This window comes from Aquarana catesbeiana, linkage group LG12 (genome assembly GCF_042186555.1).
Source record: "Aquarana catesbeiana isolate 2022-GZ linkage group LG12, ASM4218655v1, whole genome shotgun sequence".
NCBI lineage: Eukaryota > Metazoa > Chordata > Amphibia > Anura > Ranidae > Aquarana > Aquarana catesbeiana.
This window is the reverse complement of record NC_133335.1, coordinates 224,951,437-224,965,857: the sequence shown is the minus strand read 5'-3', so window position 1 is coordinate 224,965,857 and position 14,421 is coordinate 224,951,437. Positions and strand designations below refer to the sequence as shown.

At 43.8% G+C, this 14,421-nt stretch overlaps 1 protein-coding gene across 3 annotated transcripts in view; it reads right to left on the bottom strand.

The window, feature by feature from the left end:
* GAS7 (growth arrest specific 7) overlaps nucleotides 1-14,421 on the bottom strand; it is a 156,173-nt gene that overhangs the window by 54,820 nt on the left and 86,932 nt on the right. For all 3 annotated transcript variants that reach the window (XM_073606787.1, XM_073606786.1, XM_073606785.1), the window contains exon 5: nucleotides 13,108-13,161. In XM_073606787.1, the coding sequence (XP_073462888.1) occupies nucleotides 13,108-13,161 (54 nt within the window). The remainder of the gene's footprint in view (nucleotides 1-13,107; nucleotides 13,162-14,421) is intronic.

Sequence of the window (14,421 nt, the reverse complement as noted above, 5' to 3'; positions counted from 1 at the left end):
GATTGAGATGCTGTGTCATGACCTTCAACAGGCCGTTCATGCTGGAAAACCCTCCAATGTGGCTGAATGAAAACAATTCTGAAAAGAAGAGTGGGCCAAAATTCCTCCATAGCAATGTGAAAGACTCATTGCCAGTTATCACGAACACTTGATTGCAGTTGTAGTTTGTTGCCGCCAACGGTGGGACAATCAGTTATTACGTTTAGGGGGCAATTACTTTTTCACATAAAGCCAGGCAGGTTTGGACAGCTTTTTTCCTTTGTTAAATTAAGTCTTCATTTAAAAACTGTATTTTGTTTTTACTTGGGTTATCTTTGTGTGATATTAAAATTTGTTTGATGATCTGAGTCATTTAAGCGTAACAAATATGCAAAAAAAAAAAAAATGAAAAAACAAAAAAAAGGAAGGGGCAAATACTTTTTCACAGCACTGCATATATATGAATATACACACACATCTATATCACACGGCTCCCCTTCCATCGCTGTCTTTCCTGCTCAGGACTAGCAGAGCGTTCGGACGCGGAGGGTTAATTGGGGATTTTGTTCGGCTCCACACGGAATTTCTACGTTTGAATCTTTTTTTGAATGACAGAATCCCGCCCATCTCGTAAAAAAAACCCTTTGTAAAAGTCCCCTGTAATAATTGACTATTTTCAACGCTGTCACCCCTTGATTGAGCGCAGACTTTGATGGTTTCCAGGGAAACTGGGAAGAGCCGGTTGGAGGTCTTTTCCTCGGGATGATGTAAATCTCCGGGTGCGAAGCTGGAGTAGCTGACGGTGAAGGAAAGTAATCCGGAGAGTGAACTGCTCATTACAAAACGCGCCGAACGCTCGCCGCTGTGCTAGGGCAGCAACGTTGTTAAAGGGGGTGGGGGGTCCACCTACATCTCTAGCTAGAGGTTTGTTACGGCTAACTGCAGCATTGTCACTGTCAACCTCCTTTTGCCAATAAATATATTTTATATGTAATTCTATAATTATTATGGCTAATCTATGACTTCATTGGAAATCCCACCTAAGGGTGCCCATACACACAACAATCTGAATGTACAATCCCTGAAGAATCTAATTGAAACCCCTTCGCGCTGAAAGTATGCAAATATGCGGCCTCTCGGCGGGTGGGCCTTTGGCACTGAGCGGCCGCATATTTGCATACCACCACCCCCTACCTTTAGAATGTAAGCTCTGCGAGCCGGGCCCTCCTGTACCTTTTGTATTCAACTGTACTGTAATTGTGTTGTCCCCTTTATACATTGTAAAGTGCTGCATAAACTGTTGGCGCTATATAAATCGTGTATAATAATAATAATAATACCACACTGTAGACACAGCTGTGCCAAAGGTGTGCGCACCAGGCACAGTTACCGGTGGCTAACGGGAGCTTTCCGATCATGAGACCGCCGTTACACCCAATCACAGCGCTCACATGATCATAAACCCCACCCTGCTTCCCAGTATCAGAAACCCCTTAAAGGTTCGGGAGGCGACAGCTCAGAGGGGTTACCTTCACCATGAATGAGGACAAACCTATACAATCCAATGAATTTTTACCCAACTGTACAATACATTGTTGTCGGCAAATCGAATGATGGCCTTACACGCTTAGATAAACGATAAACTTCTTTTCTGATCGCTCTCTCGATAGGAATAATCAGTTTATAGTCGCCAACCCATTCAATCGGTATGAGTCACATGGGGAAGCGGATTGTCATTATTAGTTAAGATACAATCGTAACCTACTATCATAAACTATCAATTGCATTGTTTCCCCCATGCAATTGCACGATCTTATCAATCAAAATACAATCGCATTAACGAACAAAGTATCTCAGTGCTGCCGATGTGACCGATCATTTTCCACCCTGACAGATTAAATCAGTTTGATCGCAGCCAATCAAACCTAGATCTAAGCCCTGGTTCACGCGGGTGCAGCCTTGAAATTGCGCTACTTCAGCGCGATTTCAAAGCCGCAGATCAGCCTTTTATTGGTATCACAAGTGACAACAGGAAAACCGAAAGCATCCAACACATTTCGGCACCAAAAAACCCCCTTCATCAGGGCTTAAACAATATAATAAATGTATCAATGGGACTCGAAAGAAAAGCTCCTGGGTGGAAATCTGTTGCAATCACGCAACAATATTGTCAACTGTCAGAGATTTTCATTGAGGGACTTTTCTTTTGAGTCCCACAAAGCTCAATCATCTTACCACTGGTTTCTTGAACATGACAATAGTTACATAGTACATAGTAAGTCAGGTTGAAAAAAGACACAAGTCCATCTAGTTCAACCATAAATAAATAAATAAATAAAAATATCATACAATCCCATATACCCAATTCTATACCCACAGTCGATCCAGAGGAAGGCGAAAAAACCCCATAAAAGTATGATCCAATTTGCTACAGCAGGGGAAAAAATTCCAGAGAGGCAATCGGATTTTCCCTGGATCAATTTTACCTATAAATGTCAGTGTCCAATTATATTCTGTACAGTTAGGAAAGAATCCAGGCCTTTCTTTAAAGCAATCTACTGAGCTGGCCAGAACCACCTCTGGAGGGAGTCTATTCCACATTTTCACAGCTCTTACTGTGAAGAAACCTTTCCGTATTTGGAGATGAAATCTCTTTTCCTCTAGATGTAAAGAGTGCCCCCTTGTCCTCTGTGTTGACTGTAAAGTGAATAACTCAACATCAAGTTCCCTATATGGACCCCTTATATATTTGTACATGTTGATCATATCCCCCCTTAATCTCCTCTTCTCAAGAGAGAATAAATTCAGTTCCTCTAATCTTTCCTCATAGCTGAGCTCCTCCATGCCTCTTATCAGTTTGGTTGCCCTTCTCTCTCTCTGGAGTCCATACCTTCCTTAATACAAGAAAGGACTTTGCTCGCTTTGGAAACCGCAGCTTGGCATTGCATGCTATTACTGAGCTTATGATCTACTAAAACACCCAGATCCTTCTCCACCATGGATTCCCCCAGTTGTACTCCCCCTAGTATGTATGATGCATGAATATTCTTAGCCCCCAAGTGCATAACTTTACATTTATCAACATTAAACCTCATCTGCCACATAGTCGCCCAATGAGGTCACTGTACTCCAATGGCCTCCACAGTCCCCACATCTCAATCCAATAGAGAACCTTTGGGATGTGGTGGCATTGTGAAGAGTCAGCCGGGTGGGCTGGTGAAGAGTCAGCCGGGTGGGCTGGAGAAGAGTCAGCCGGGTGGGCTGGTGAAGAGTCAGCCGGGTGGGCTGGTGAAGAGTCAGCCGGGTGGGCTGGTGAAGAGTCAGACGGGTGGGCTGGTGAAGAGTCAGACGGGTGGGCTGGTGAAGAGTCAGCCGGGTGGGCTGGAGAAGAGTCAGCCGGGTGGGCTGGTGAAGAGTCACCTGGATGGGTTGGTGAAGTGCTAATTTTTTTTTAATGCAAACCAATAAATCGTTTGGTCTGGTGGTTATTCTATTGGTATGTTTTTTTCCCCAAGTAACCTGACCATAGACATGGTAGCCTTCCAATGTCAGGGAACGATGCCGGCACGTAAAGGGTTAAACACAAGTCCGGTGGCTTGTCGAGCCATGAATGACACGTGAACACATCGGCCAGCTATTGGCGGTCTGTTCAGTTTTTAACGTTCGCAGGCTGCTCCGGGGCGACGAAGCTACAGCGTCTCCTGGGAAAAAAAGTGCAGGATTAGTCAGTACTGACAACCACTGACAACTCGGATTGTGCGCGGACGCTTCAAGTGTCGCCAGGGTTCAGCCGGGATAAGCAAACACAATTCATCAACCGCTGTACAGAGCTGACGGCGGTGCGGACTGCGCTGACTAGAGGCAAGGAGCGCCGTGACGTCACTGCCAGACCAGGGACACCAGGGACGGGTTTAGGGGGAAGTCCGGACTGTAACTTAAATATAACAAATTCCACCATGACCTCTATTTTGCCGTTCTTCGCTTGTTTCGCCGCCGGATCTTTCTTAAACTTTTTACTGAATGAATAAAAAATAGTGAAAAAGACGAAAAAACCAGAAGGCGGCGGGAGAAATAAAAACGAACGCAACCCTCTGGAGAATCCCTCCAGCAAGAATAAGAATGAACGCGGTAGCATTCATTGGTAATGGCACCCCAAACGCGGCAAGCAGATGCGCGTTTTTATGAGCGCAAAAAAAACACCCAACAAATGCATCAAAATGCGTAAAGCTTGACGACCTCAAGCAAGAATAATCAGATTTAAGCCTCATTCACGCCTAGCGTTTTTTGATCGCATAATTAAGTGCACGTTGTTTCTGCACGTTTTCACGCAACGAGCACGGGGCAATCCTTTCATTTCAAGAGCCTGCTCTACCCATGACAATTGCGTCAAAGTAGCTCATGTAGCTTTTTCTGCATTGAGATTTACGCGTTTTGACTCATTTGTCGAGTGTTTTTTGTGCTCAGAAAAAGTGCATCTGCTTGCTGCGTTTGGGGTGCCATTAAGAATGCATGGCACCACAAGCACAACACGCATATTTTGTGCGCATTTTCATGCAACGTCCATGGAGCAACCAGTTCATTTCAATGGGCTGCCCTATCAATGACAAAGTAGTTCATGTAGCTTTATGGGCATTGATATTTACGCGTTTTGACACATTTGTCAAGCGTTTTTTGCCCTCATAAAAACTCGCATCTGCTTGCTGCGTTCGGAATACCATTAACAATGTATGGCACCGCAAGCACGACACACGTTTTTTTACACATGCTTTTGCGCATTTTCACAGAACCCCCCAGATGTGAATGGGGCCCTAGGCTACCCGTGACAAACACACCAAAGTAGCTCATGTAGCTTTTTGGGTGTTGAACTATACTCGTTTTGACACATTTGTCAAGCGTTTTTTGCGCTCATTAAAAATGCAGATTTGCATCTGCATTTGGAGTACCATTAATAATGAATGGTACCGCAAGCACGACATGTGCATTGGGTAACCCATTTCATTGGACTGCCCCACCCATGATAAATGCGCCAAAGTAGCCCAGGTTGCTTTTTCTGCATTTAGCTGTACGCATTTTGACTAATTTGTCAAGCGTTTTTTGCACTCAGAAAAACGTGCATCTGCTTGCTGAGTTTGGAGGGCAAGCACAAGACGCGGATTTTGTGTGCGTTTTCACGCAATGTGCATGGGACAACCCATTCATTTTAATGGGCTGCCCTACCCATGACAAACTTGCCAAAGTAGCTCAAGTAGCTTCTTGGGCATCATGCTTTACGCGTTTTGACACGTTTGTCAAGTTTTTTTTTTTGCGCTCATAAAAATGTGCCTCTGCTTGTCGCTTTTGCGGTGCCATTAACAATGAAAGGCACTGCAAGCAGGACATGTGCATTGGGAAGCCCATTCATTTCAATTGGGCTGCCCTACCCATGACAAAACGCACCAAAGTAGCTCAGGTAGGTTTTTGGGCATCAAGCTTTATGTGCTTTGACACATTTGTCGAGTGTTTTTTTTGGCGCTCATAAAAACGTGCCTCTTCTTGCCGCGTTTGGGGTGCCATTAACAATGAATGGCACTGCAAGCACGACATGTGCATTGGGTAGCCCATTCATTTCAATTGGGCTGCCCTACCCATGGTGAAGTAGCTCATGAATCTTTCTGGGCATTTGCGCCATTTTGACGCATTTGTAGAGTTTTTTTTTTGCGCTTATAAAAATGTGCATCTGCTTGCTGAGTTTGGGGTGCCTTTAACAATGGAGGGCAAGCACAAGACGCGGATTTTGTGTGCGTTTTCACGCAATGTGCATGGGACAACCCATTCATTTTAATGGGCTGCCTTACCCATGACAAATTTGGCAAAGTAGCTCAAGTAGCTTTTTGGGCATCAAGCTTTACACGTTTTGACACATTTGTCGAGTGTTTTTTTTTTTTGCGCTCATAAAAACGTGCCTCTGCTTGCCGCGTTTAGGGTGCCATTAACAATGAATGGCAGTGCAAGCATGACATGTGCATTGGGTAGCCCATTCATTTCAATTGGGCTGCCCTACCCATGACAAAACGCGCCAAACTAGCTCAGGTAGCTTTTTGAGCGTTTTGTGCCCATTCTAACGCAACATGCCTGGGGTAACCCATTCATTTCAATGGGATGCCCTACCCATGCCGAAGTAGCTCATGTAGCTTTCTGGGCATTTGCGCCTTTTTGACACATTTGTAGAGTTTTTTGTTTTTTTTTTGCGCTCATAAAAACGTGCCTCTGCTTGCCGCGTTTGCGGTGCCATTAACAATGAATGGCACTGCAAGCACGACATGTGCATTGAGTAGCCCATTCATTTCAATTGGGCTGCCATACCCATGACAAACGCGCCAAAGTAGCTCAGGTAGCTTTTGAGCATTTTGTGCACATTTTTACGCAACATGCCTGGGGTAATGGTCATTTCAATGGGCTGCCCTACCCATGCTGAAGTAGCTCATGTAGCTTTCTGGGCATTGAGTTTTGCGCCTTTTTGACGCATTTGTAGAGTATTCTTTTTTTGCGCTTATAAAAACGTGCATCTGCTTGCTACATTTGGGGTGCCATTAACAACTGATGCCACCGCAAGCACAACACGCGTATTTTGTGCGCGTTTTCACGCAATGGGCATGGGACAACCCATTTTAATGGGCTGCCCTACCCATGACAAATTTGCCAAAAGTAGCTCAAGTAGCTTCTTGGGCATCAAGCTTTACGCGTTTTGACACATTTGTCAAGTGGTTTTTTTTTTGGCACTCATAAAAAGGTGCCTCTGGTTGCCACGCTTGGGGTGCTGTTAACAATGAATGGCACTGCAAGCACGACATGTGCATTGGGTAGCGTATTTTGCGCGCGTTTTCACGCAATGGGCATGGGACAACCCATTCATTTCAATTGGGCTGCCCCACCTATGGCAAAGCAGCTCATGAAGCTTTCTGGGCCTTTGCACCTTTTTTGACGCATTTGTAGAGTTTTTTTTTTTTTTGCGCTTATAAAAATGTGCATCTGCTTGCTGCCTTTCGGGTGCCATTACCAATGAATGGCACCGCGTTTTGTCACGCATTGCTTTTGCGCATGTATACAAGACCTCCAGGTGTGAATGGGGCCCTAGGGTAGAGTAAGTCATGCGCAAAGTGGCTATAAAAAAAAAAGTAAAAGAATAAAATGTCGACAATGAGATCTGCCAAACGAGTTTTTCTGCATTATTTCCACCATCAGGCACGTGTCATCAATAAGCCCCTGTCTATTGTTATCTGCAGCCTTGGAGCCGTCCCTGGCTGTACTTACAGATCTTGCTCACAGTCGCTTCATCAGTCCAGCAGCAGGAGATGTTCTTATGATTACATACAGGCCCGTGAGCGCTCACAGACCAGCAACTGGAAGATTGCTGGGACTCAGGAAGCGGCGGGAGGTCTGAATCTACACAGTGGGCTCCGAGGTTGGCCGCCGATACAAGGCGGCTCTTTAAAGGGGTATTAAACCCAAAAGCAAACGTTCTATTGCAGCTTACCATTTCTTAGATGTGGTGGTTGCATTCGGCTTTCTTTCTTCTATTTTCACCTGGTGATCCAGCCAGCAAGTGTTGTTTTTCAAAAGCACAAGCCCTTCAGCAGAATGTATCAGTTTACATGGATGAGACAAACCATTTACCACTGGCAGGGGTGATTAAAATGATCAGATTTTATTTATTAATGTAAAACCAAAAGGAAAAAAAAAGGTTTGCTGTAACTGCTTATGAAATTGGCTTCAATTTATTAGTGTATTTAAATCTACTTGTACATCTAACACTCCCCTCCCCTCAAGACTGACAATGCTGATGTCTGCTGTGCCCCCTGTGCTCATTCCTCCAGAGTAGTGCATCACTAATACAGGAGGTGTGTTACTGGCCTGGTCACCAGGTGGAAAAAGCCTAAAAAAAAAAAAAAGAAAACAAATGCAGTCACCACATCGAATGATTGGTAAGCTGCAATATATTACATGTTTGGTTTTAGGTTTAACGACTTGCGGACCGCCCGCCATCATCATACGGCGGCTATTTAACGTGGAATGCCGTTGTTATGGCAGCAGATAGCTAACCCTGGTATCGTTTTAAACAGCGGGCGGTCTGCTTTCAGATAAAAGTGGTCCCTTCGGCGGATTCGCCGAGAGATCACTTTTATCGGCGGCGGGAGAGGTGCCTCCCCCCCTTCCGCCGCTCCGATCCTTTCCCTGAGTAGCATGGAGCCGAGTGAGAGAAAGATGGCCCCCCCGCTTGGCTCCATATCATTGGATGACGGAAGCGATGTCAAACGTCACTTCCGCCCAATGGTCTTAAAGGGGAATTTTTTTTTATTGAAGAAAAAGACATTTTTTTTAATTGCATTTAAAATGAAAATAAATAAATAAAATATATATAGCTATCTCTCTCTCTCTCATATATCTATAGATATATAGATATGTACATATCTATATATCTATAGATATATCTCTATATCTATAGATAGATAGATATATATATATATATATATATACAGTATCTATATATATCTATCTATAGATATATATATATATCTATATCTATATATAGATATATATATATCTATATCAAAAAAATTTAAAGCGCCCCGTCCCGCCGAGCTCGCACGCAGAAACGAACGCATATGTAAGTTGCGCCCACATATGAAAACGGTGTTCAAACCACACATGTGAGGTATTGCCGCGATCGTTGGAGTGAGAGCAATAATTCTAGCCCTAGACCTCCTCTGTAACTCAAAACTGATAACCTGTAGAATTTTTTAAACGTCACCTATGGAGATTTTTAAGGGTCGAAGTTTGTCGCCGTTCCATGAGCGGGCGCAATTTTGAAGCGTGATATGTTGATTATCAATTTACTTGGTGTAACATTATCTTTCACAATATATAAACAAATTGGGCTAACTTTACTGTTTTCTTATTTTATTAAAAAAAAAAAAAGTGTATTTTTCCCCCAAAAATTGCGTTTGTAAGACCGCTGTGCAAATACGGTGTGACATAATGTATTGCAACGACCGCCATTTTATTCTGTAACTGTCAGTGTTACTCTTCTCAGCAGCCAAAGATGAACTAGAAAATTGCAGATGGAATCTGATTGGTTGTCATGACAGACAGTTCTTATTGCAGGCAGTCTGCTGGTCAGAGCTCTCCCCTCCTGACTCATCGCAGATCCAGAGATTACATAATATGATACAAGAGCTCCGAGGAATTCCAGCTCAGTGACCGCAATGTGCAACCCACATCCGCCTCAGTACACCCAGAGGAGGGCACACTGCCTGCACCGCCAACGGGAACATAAGCGGCAGATGGGGGTGATATAGAGGACACACATAGTGCAGAGAGGGGTGAGACAAGGAGTAGATGGGGGTGACATGGGGGGCAGATTAAAAGAAACTTGGAGGAGGCAAGGAGGGCGCATGAGGGTTCACATGGGGGGGGGGGCCAGATGAGAGAAACATGGAGGTGATATGGGAGGGGGGGGGGGGGGCGCATGGGAGGTAGGTGATGAAATGAAGTGACATGGGGACAGGTGGTGAGTATGGGGTGACATGAGGGGCAGGTGGCGAGGATAGGGTGACAAAGGGGAAATTTGATGAGGCTGGGATGATATGAAAGGGACATAGAGGATAAGGTGATATGGAGGGCAGTAGTGAGGATAGGGTAGCATGGGGGGGGGCAGGTGATGAGGATGAGATAATATGGTGGGGGTGGGTGGCGAAGATGGGTTGACATGATGGGTAGTAGTGAGGATGGGGTGCCATGAGGGAGGGGCAGGTGGTGAAGATGGGGTGACATGAGTGAGAAGCAGGTACTGAAGATGGGGTGACATGAGGGAGGGGCAGGTGGTGAAGATGGGGTGACATGAGTGAGAGGCAGGAGGTGAAGATGGGGTGACATGAGGGAGGGGCAGGTGGTGAAGATGGGGTGACATGAGTGAGAGGCAGGTGATGAAGATGGGGTGACATGAGGGATGGGCAGGTGGTGAAGATGGGGTGACATGAGGGAGGGGCAGGTGGTGAAGATGGGGTGACATGTGGGAGGGGCAGGTGGTGAAGATGGGGTGACACGAGGGATGGGCAGGTGGTGAAGATGGGGTGACATGAGGGATGGGCAGGTGGTGAAGATGGCGTGATACGAGGGATGGGCAGGTGGTGAAGATGGGGTGACATGAGGGATGGGCAGGTGGTGAAGATGGGGTGACATGAGGGAGGGGCAGGTGGTGAAGATGGGGTGACATGAGGGAGGGGCAGGTGGTCAAGATGGGGTGACATGAGGGAGGGGCAGGTGGTGAAGATGGGGTGACATGAGTGAGAGGCAGGTGGTGAAAATGGGGTGACATGAGGGATGGGCAGGTGGTGAAGATGGGGTGACATGAGTGAGAGGCAGGTGGTGAAAATGGGGTGACATGAGGGATGGGCAGGTGGTGAAGATGGGGTGACATGAGGGAGGGGCAGGTGGTGAAGATAGGGTGACATGAGGGATGGGCAGGTGGTGAAGATGGGGTGACATGAGGGGCAAGGTGGTGAAGATGGGGTGACATGAGGGATGGACAGGTGGTGAAGATGGGGTGACATGAGGAAGGGGCAGGTGCTGAAGATGGGGTGACATGAGGGGCAAGTGATAAAAGTGGGGTGGAATAAGGGGCAGGTGATGAGAATGGAGTTATATGGGGTGGGGCAGGTGAGGAGGTCGGGGATACATGGGATTCAGGTGGTATGGATGTGGTGGCATGAAGGGCAGGTGATGAGGATGGGGGGGGGGGGGGATAGTAGGACTGCAGCCCTAAAAGAATGCATAATCCATTCATGGTCTCCACCATGGCAGTGGATCACTCCTTGGTGGTGATGTTGCAGAAAGTGAGGCCAGCAGTGGCTGTAAATCCAGCAGAATACGTTGGGTGGGGGGTCAGGGCATTGGAGCCCCCCCACCTAATACAGAATAGACTACCATCTCAGCTCCATTGAAGTAGCTATGAAAAAACGGTGCTATTATCATTATGATGCAGGAATTGGTGCAGCAATAAAAAAAGAAGAGTTTGCTGTAATGCGGTCACTATTACTGTGGAGTCAGTCCACCCAAAACTGAATGAAGAGACTCAACGATCCGCTGACCTCCTACATCCATCAATTAGATTGCACTGAATTCCTGACTCCTCGCCTTTCAATGTATTTTATAATACAAAATATGCAGCAGGAGAAGTGAGACACTATAGGTTAGCTTGGTAATGGCCCCATGGGGGGGGGGCAGCACCAATAGATGACATTTCAGTTTGGGCTTCTAAATACAGAAGTGTGTATACCGTCCCAGACCACGCTACTCGGGGAAGGGGGGGTATACCCCCCAATCTGCAGTACAGAATCGCAGTGACAACCAATAAAATTCAGCTGATTCTGCACCGCGCTCCTGTCACTGCTCCCTACCCCCTCTGATCCCTATACACATCCTGTGCACAGTGCAGAACACAGACACCTCCTGCAACATCAACAATCACTTTTTCTTTTATGGCATCGCTCAGGAAAAAACTGAAACAGCAAATAATAATAATAATAAAAGTCTAAATGTATCCGGAGCAATCGTTAAACAGACATTTCCACCCCTACAGGAAATGTAACAATATGAAAACAATCCTTCCCATTTCATTATATAACTGGGGCAGAGGACTGGAAGGGACCCAAAGACACCAATTCTGGAGACGGAGCTCCGCAGTATGGAGGAGGGGAGGAAATCTCACAGGATGTCAACGTACACACCATGTATACATACTGCCTATATATATATATATATATATATATATATATATATATATATATATATATATATATATATATATATATATGTCCTGCATTATTTAATACAGATAGATACAATGTATACATTATATATGTCCTGTGCTTTTCATATACAGAGAGATACTACTGTATACATTGTATATGTCCTGAGTTACTTATATACAGATAAATACACTGTATATATTTATATATGTCTTGTGCTTTTTATATACAGTTGGATACAATGTATATATTTATATATGTCCTCTGTGTGGTTTATATACAGATAGTTACACTGTATATATTATATATGTTCTGGGGTTTTTTTATATACAGATACACTGTACATATACACACACACACACATATATATATATATATATATATATATATATATATATTATATATATATATATATATATATATATAAAGAAAAAAATATAATATATACATATAATTAATACACATTGTATCTATCTGTATACAACAAGCACAGGATATATAAAAAGAAATATATATATCATGTGCTTGTTGTATACAGATAGATACAATGTATATATTATATATGTCCTGCTTTTTTATATACAGATACACTATATATATAATCTCTCTCTAATATAGATAGATAGATAGATAGATAGATAGATAGATAGATAGATAGATAGATAGATAGATAGATAGATAGATAGATAGATAGATAGATAGATAGATAGATAGATAGATAGATAGATAGATAGATAGATAGATATCCTGTGCTTGTTATATACAGATAGATACAATGTATATATTATATATGTCCTGAGTTACTTATAAACAGAGATACAATGAATATATTATATATGTCTTCAGTTGTTTATTTACAGGTAGATATATCATATATAATTATATATGTCCTGAGTTATTTATATACAGGTAGATACAATGTATATATTTCCTATTTTTTTTTTTCAATACAGATAAATACAATGTATCTTTTTTTATATCTGTTGAATTCATTCTGATCATCTTCCTCGCACTCCCCTAATAAGAAGAGTCCCCGCTCTCTGCACAGCCCCCCCATTCTCCCATCACCTCTGGTTACCTGGATACTGTATCTACCTTAGTGATAATTTAATTCTCCCACAACGATGTAATTTTTGCGCCCCCCATCCTCATCCTCTTCTTCTCACCCTCTAATTAAAGGAATACACACATCATCAATGGAACGATTCCCTGACATCCATTTTTTTTTTTTTTTTTTTTAATAGTAACTTGTAGTGGAGGAAGAAGCTGCGGAGAGCCATGTTGGCTGCCGATGAGAGTCGATGCCAGCGATGGCACATCGTCATAGTAACAAGGTACTCACCGTGATGATGGTCTCCTTGTTCTGTTTCTTGGTGGGTGACGGCGAGCCGGGGCTCTGGGGGGACAGACAAGAGGCATCGTCAAAGCTAGTCTCGTTATCGGACATGGTACAGTCAAGCAGTGTGTGAGCAGGTTGGATCAGGTGGAGGGATCAGAGCATCAGTCCTGCAACATCCGCAGCATCAGCACCACAGACCCTGGATGGATGACCACATCAGCCCGTGTACAATGCCCAGCCAAGCAGCACACGAGATGTGTTCAGCCAAAAAAAAAAAAAAACCTCTCACACCTCCCTCCACCGATGTGTGTCAGGGAGGACGGGGGGGATCCCAGCTGCACACACACACACACATATATATATATACACACACACACATATATATATATATATATATATATATATATATATATATATATATATACACACACACACACACATATATATATATATATATATATATATATATATATATATACACACACACACACACACACACACACTGGGGTCACACTAGTGATGGCAAAGGAATCCCAGTTCTCCGAGGCTGATCACTCCAAAGCAAATCATCATCAACATTGCTAATTATAATGCAGCAACATGTGATAATGGACTGGAATTATTCCTAATATTGCTTTCATTTGATTTTAATATCATTTATTTCAATTATTTTTTTATATAGCTCTGACATATACCGTAGTGCTGTTGCAGAGAACACTGAGCTAATCACATCAGTCTCTGCACCAGAGGAGCTTACACTCTAATGTCTCCACCACAGGTACACACTATCATGATTATAACACACTTAGACAGTATAGCTCTGACATATACTGTAGCGAGAACACTGAGCCAATGAAACCAAGTCTCTGCACCAGAGGAGCTTACACTCTAATGTCCCCACCACAGTCACACGCTATTATTATTATTATAACACAGTTCTATAGCACTGACATATACCGTAGTGCTGTACAGAGAACACTGAGCCAGCCACATCAGTCTCTATGCTAGAGGAGCTTACACTCTAATGTCCCCACCACAGTCACGTGCTATTATTATTATATATTTATATAGCTCTGACATATTCTGTAGGGCTGTACAGGGAGCACTGAGCCAACTTTATCGCTCTCCGCACCAGAGAAGCTTACACTCTAATCTCTCCACCACAGGTACACACTATTATTATAGCACACCCCTATAGCTCTGACATATATGGTAGTGCTGTACAGAGAGCACCGAGCCAGAGGAGCTTACATTTTAATGTCATCACCATCATGATTATAAGACACTTATATAGTATAGCTCTAAAATATACTGTAG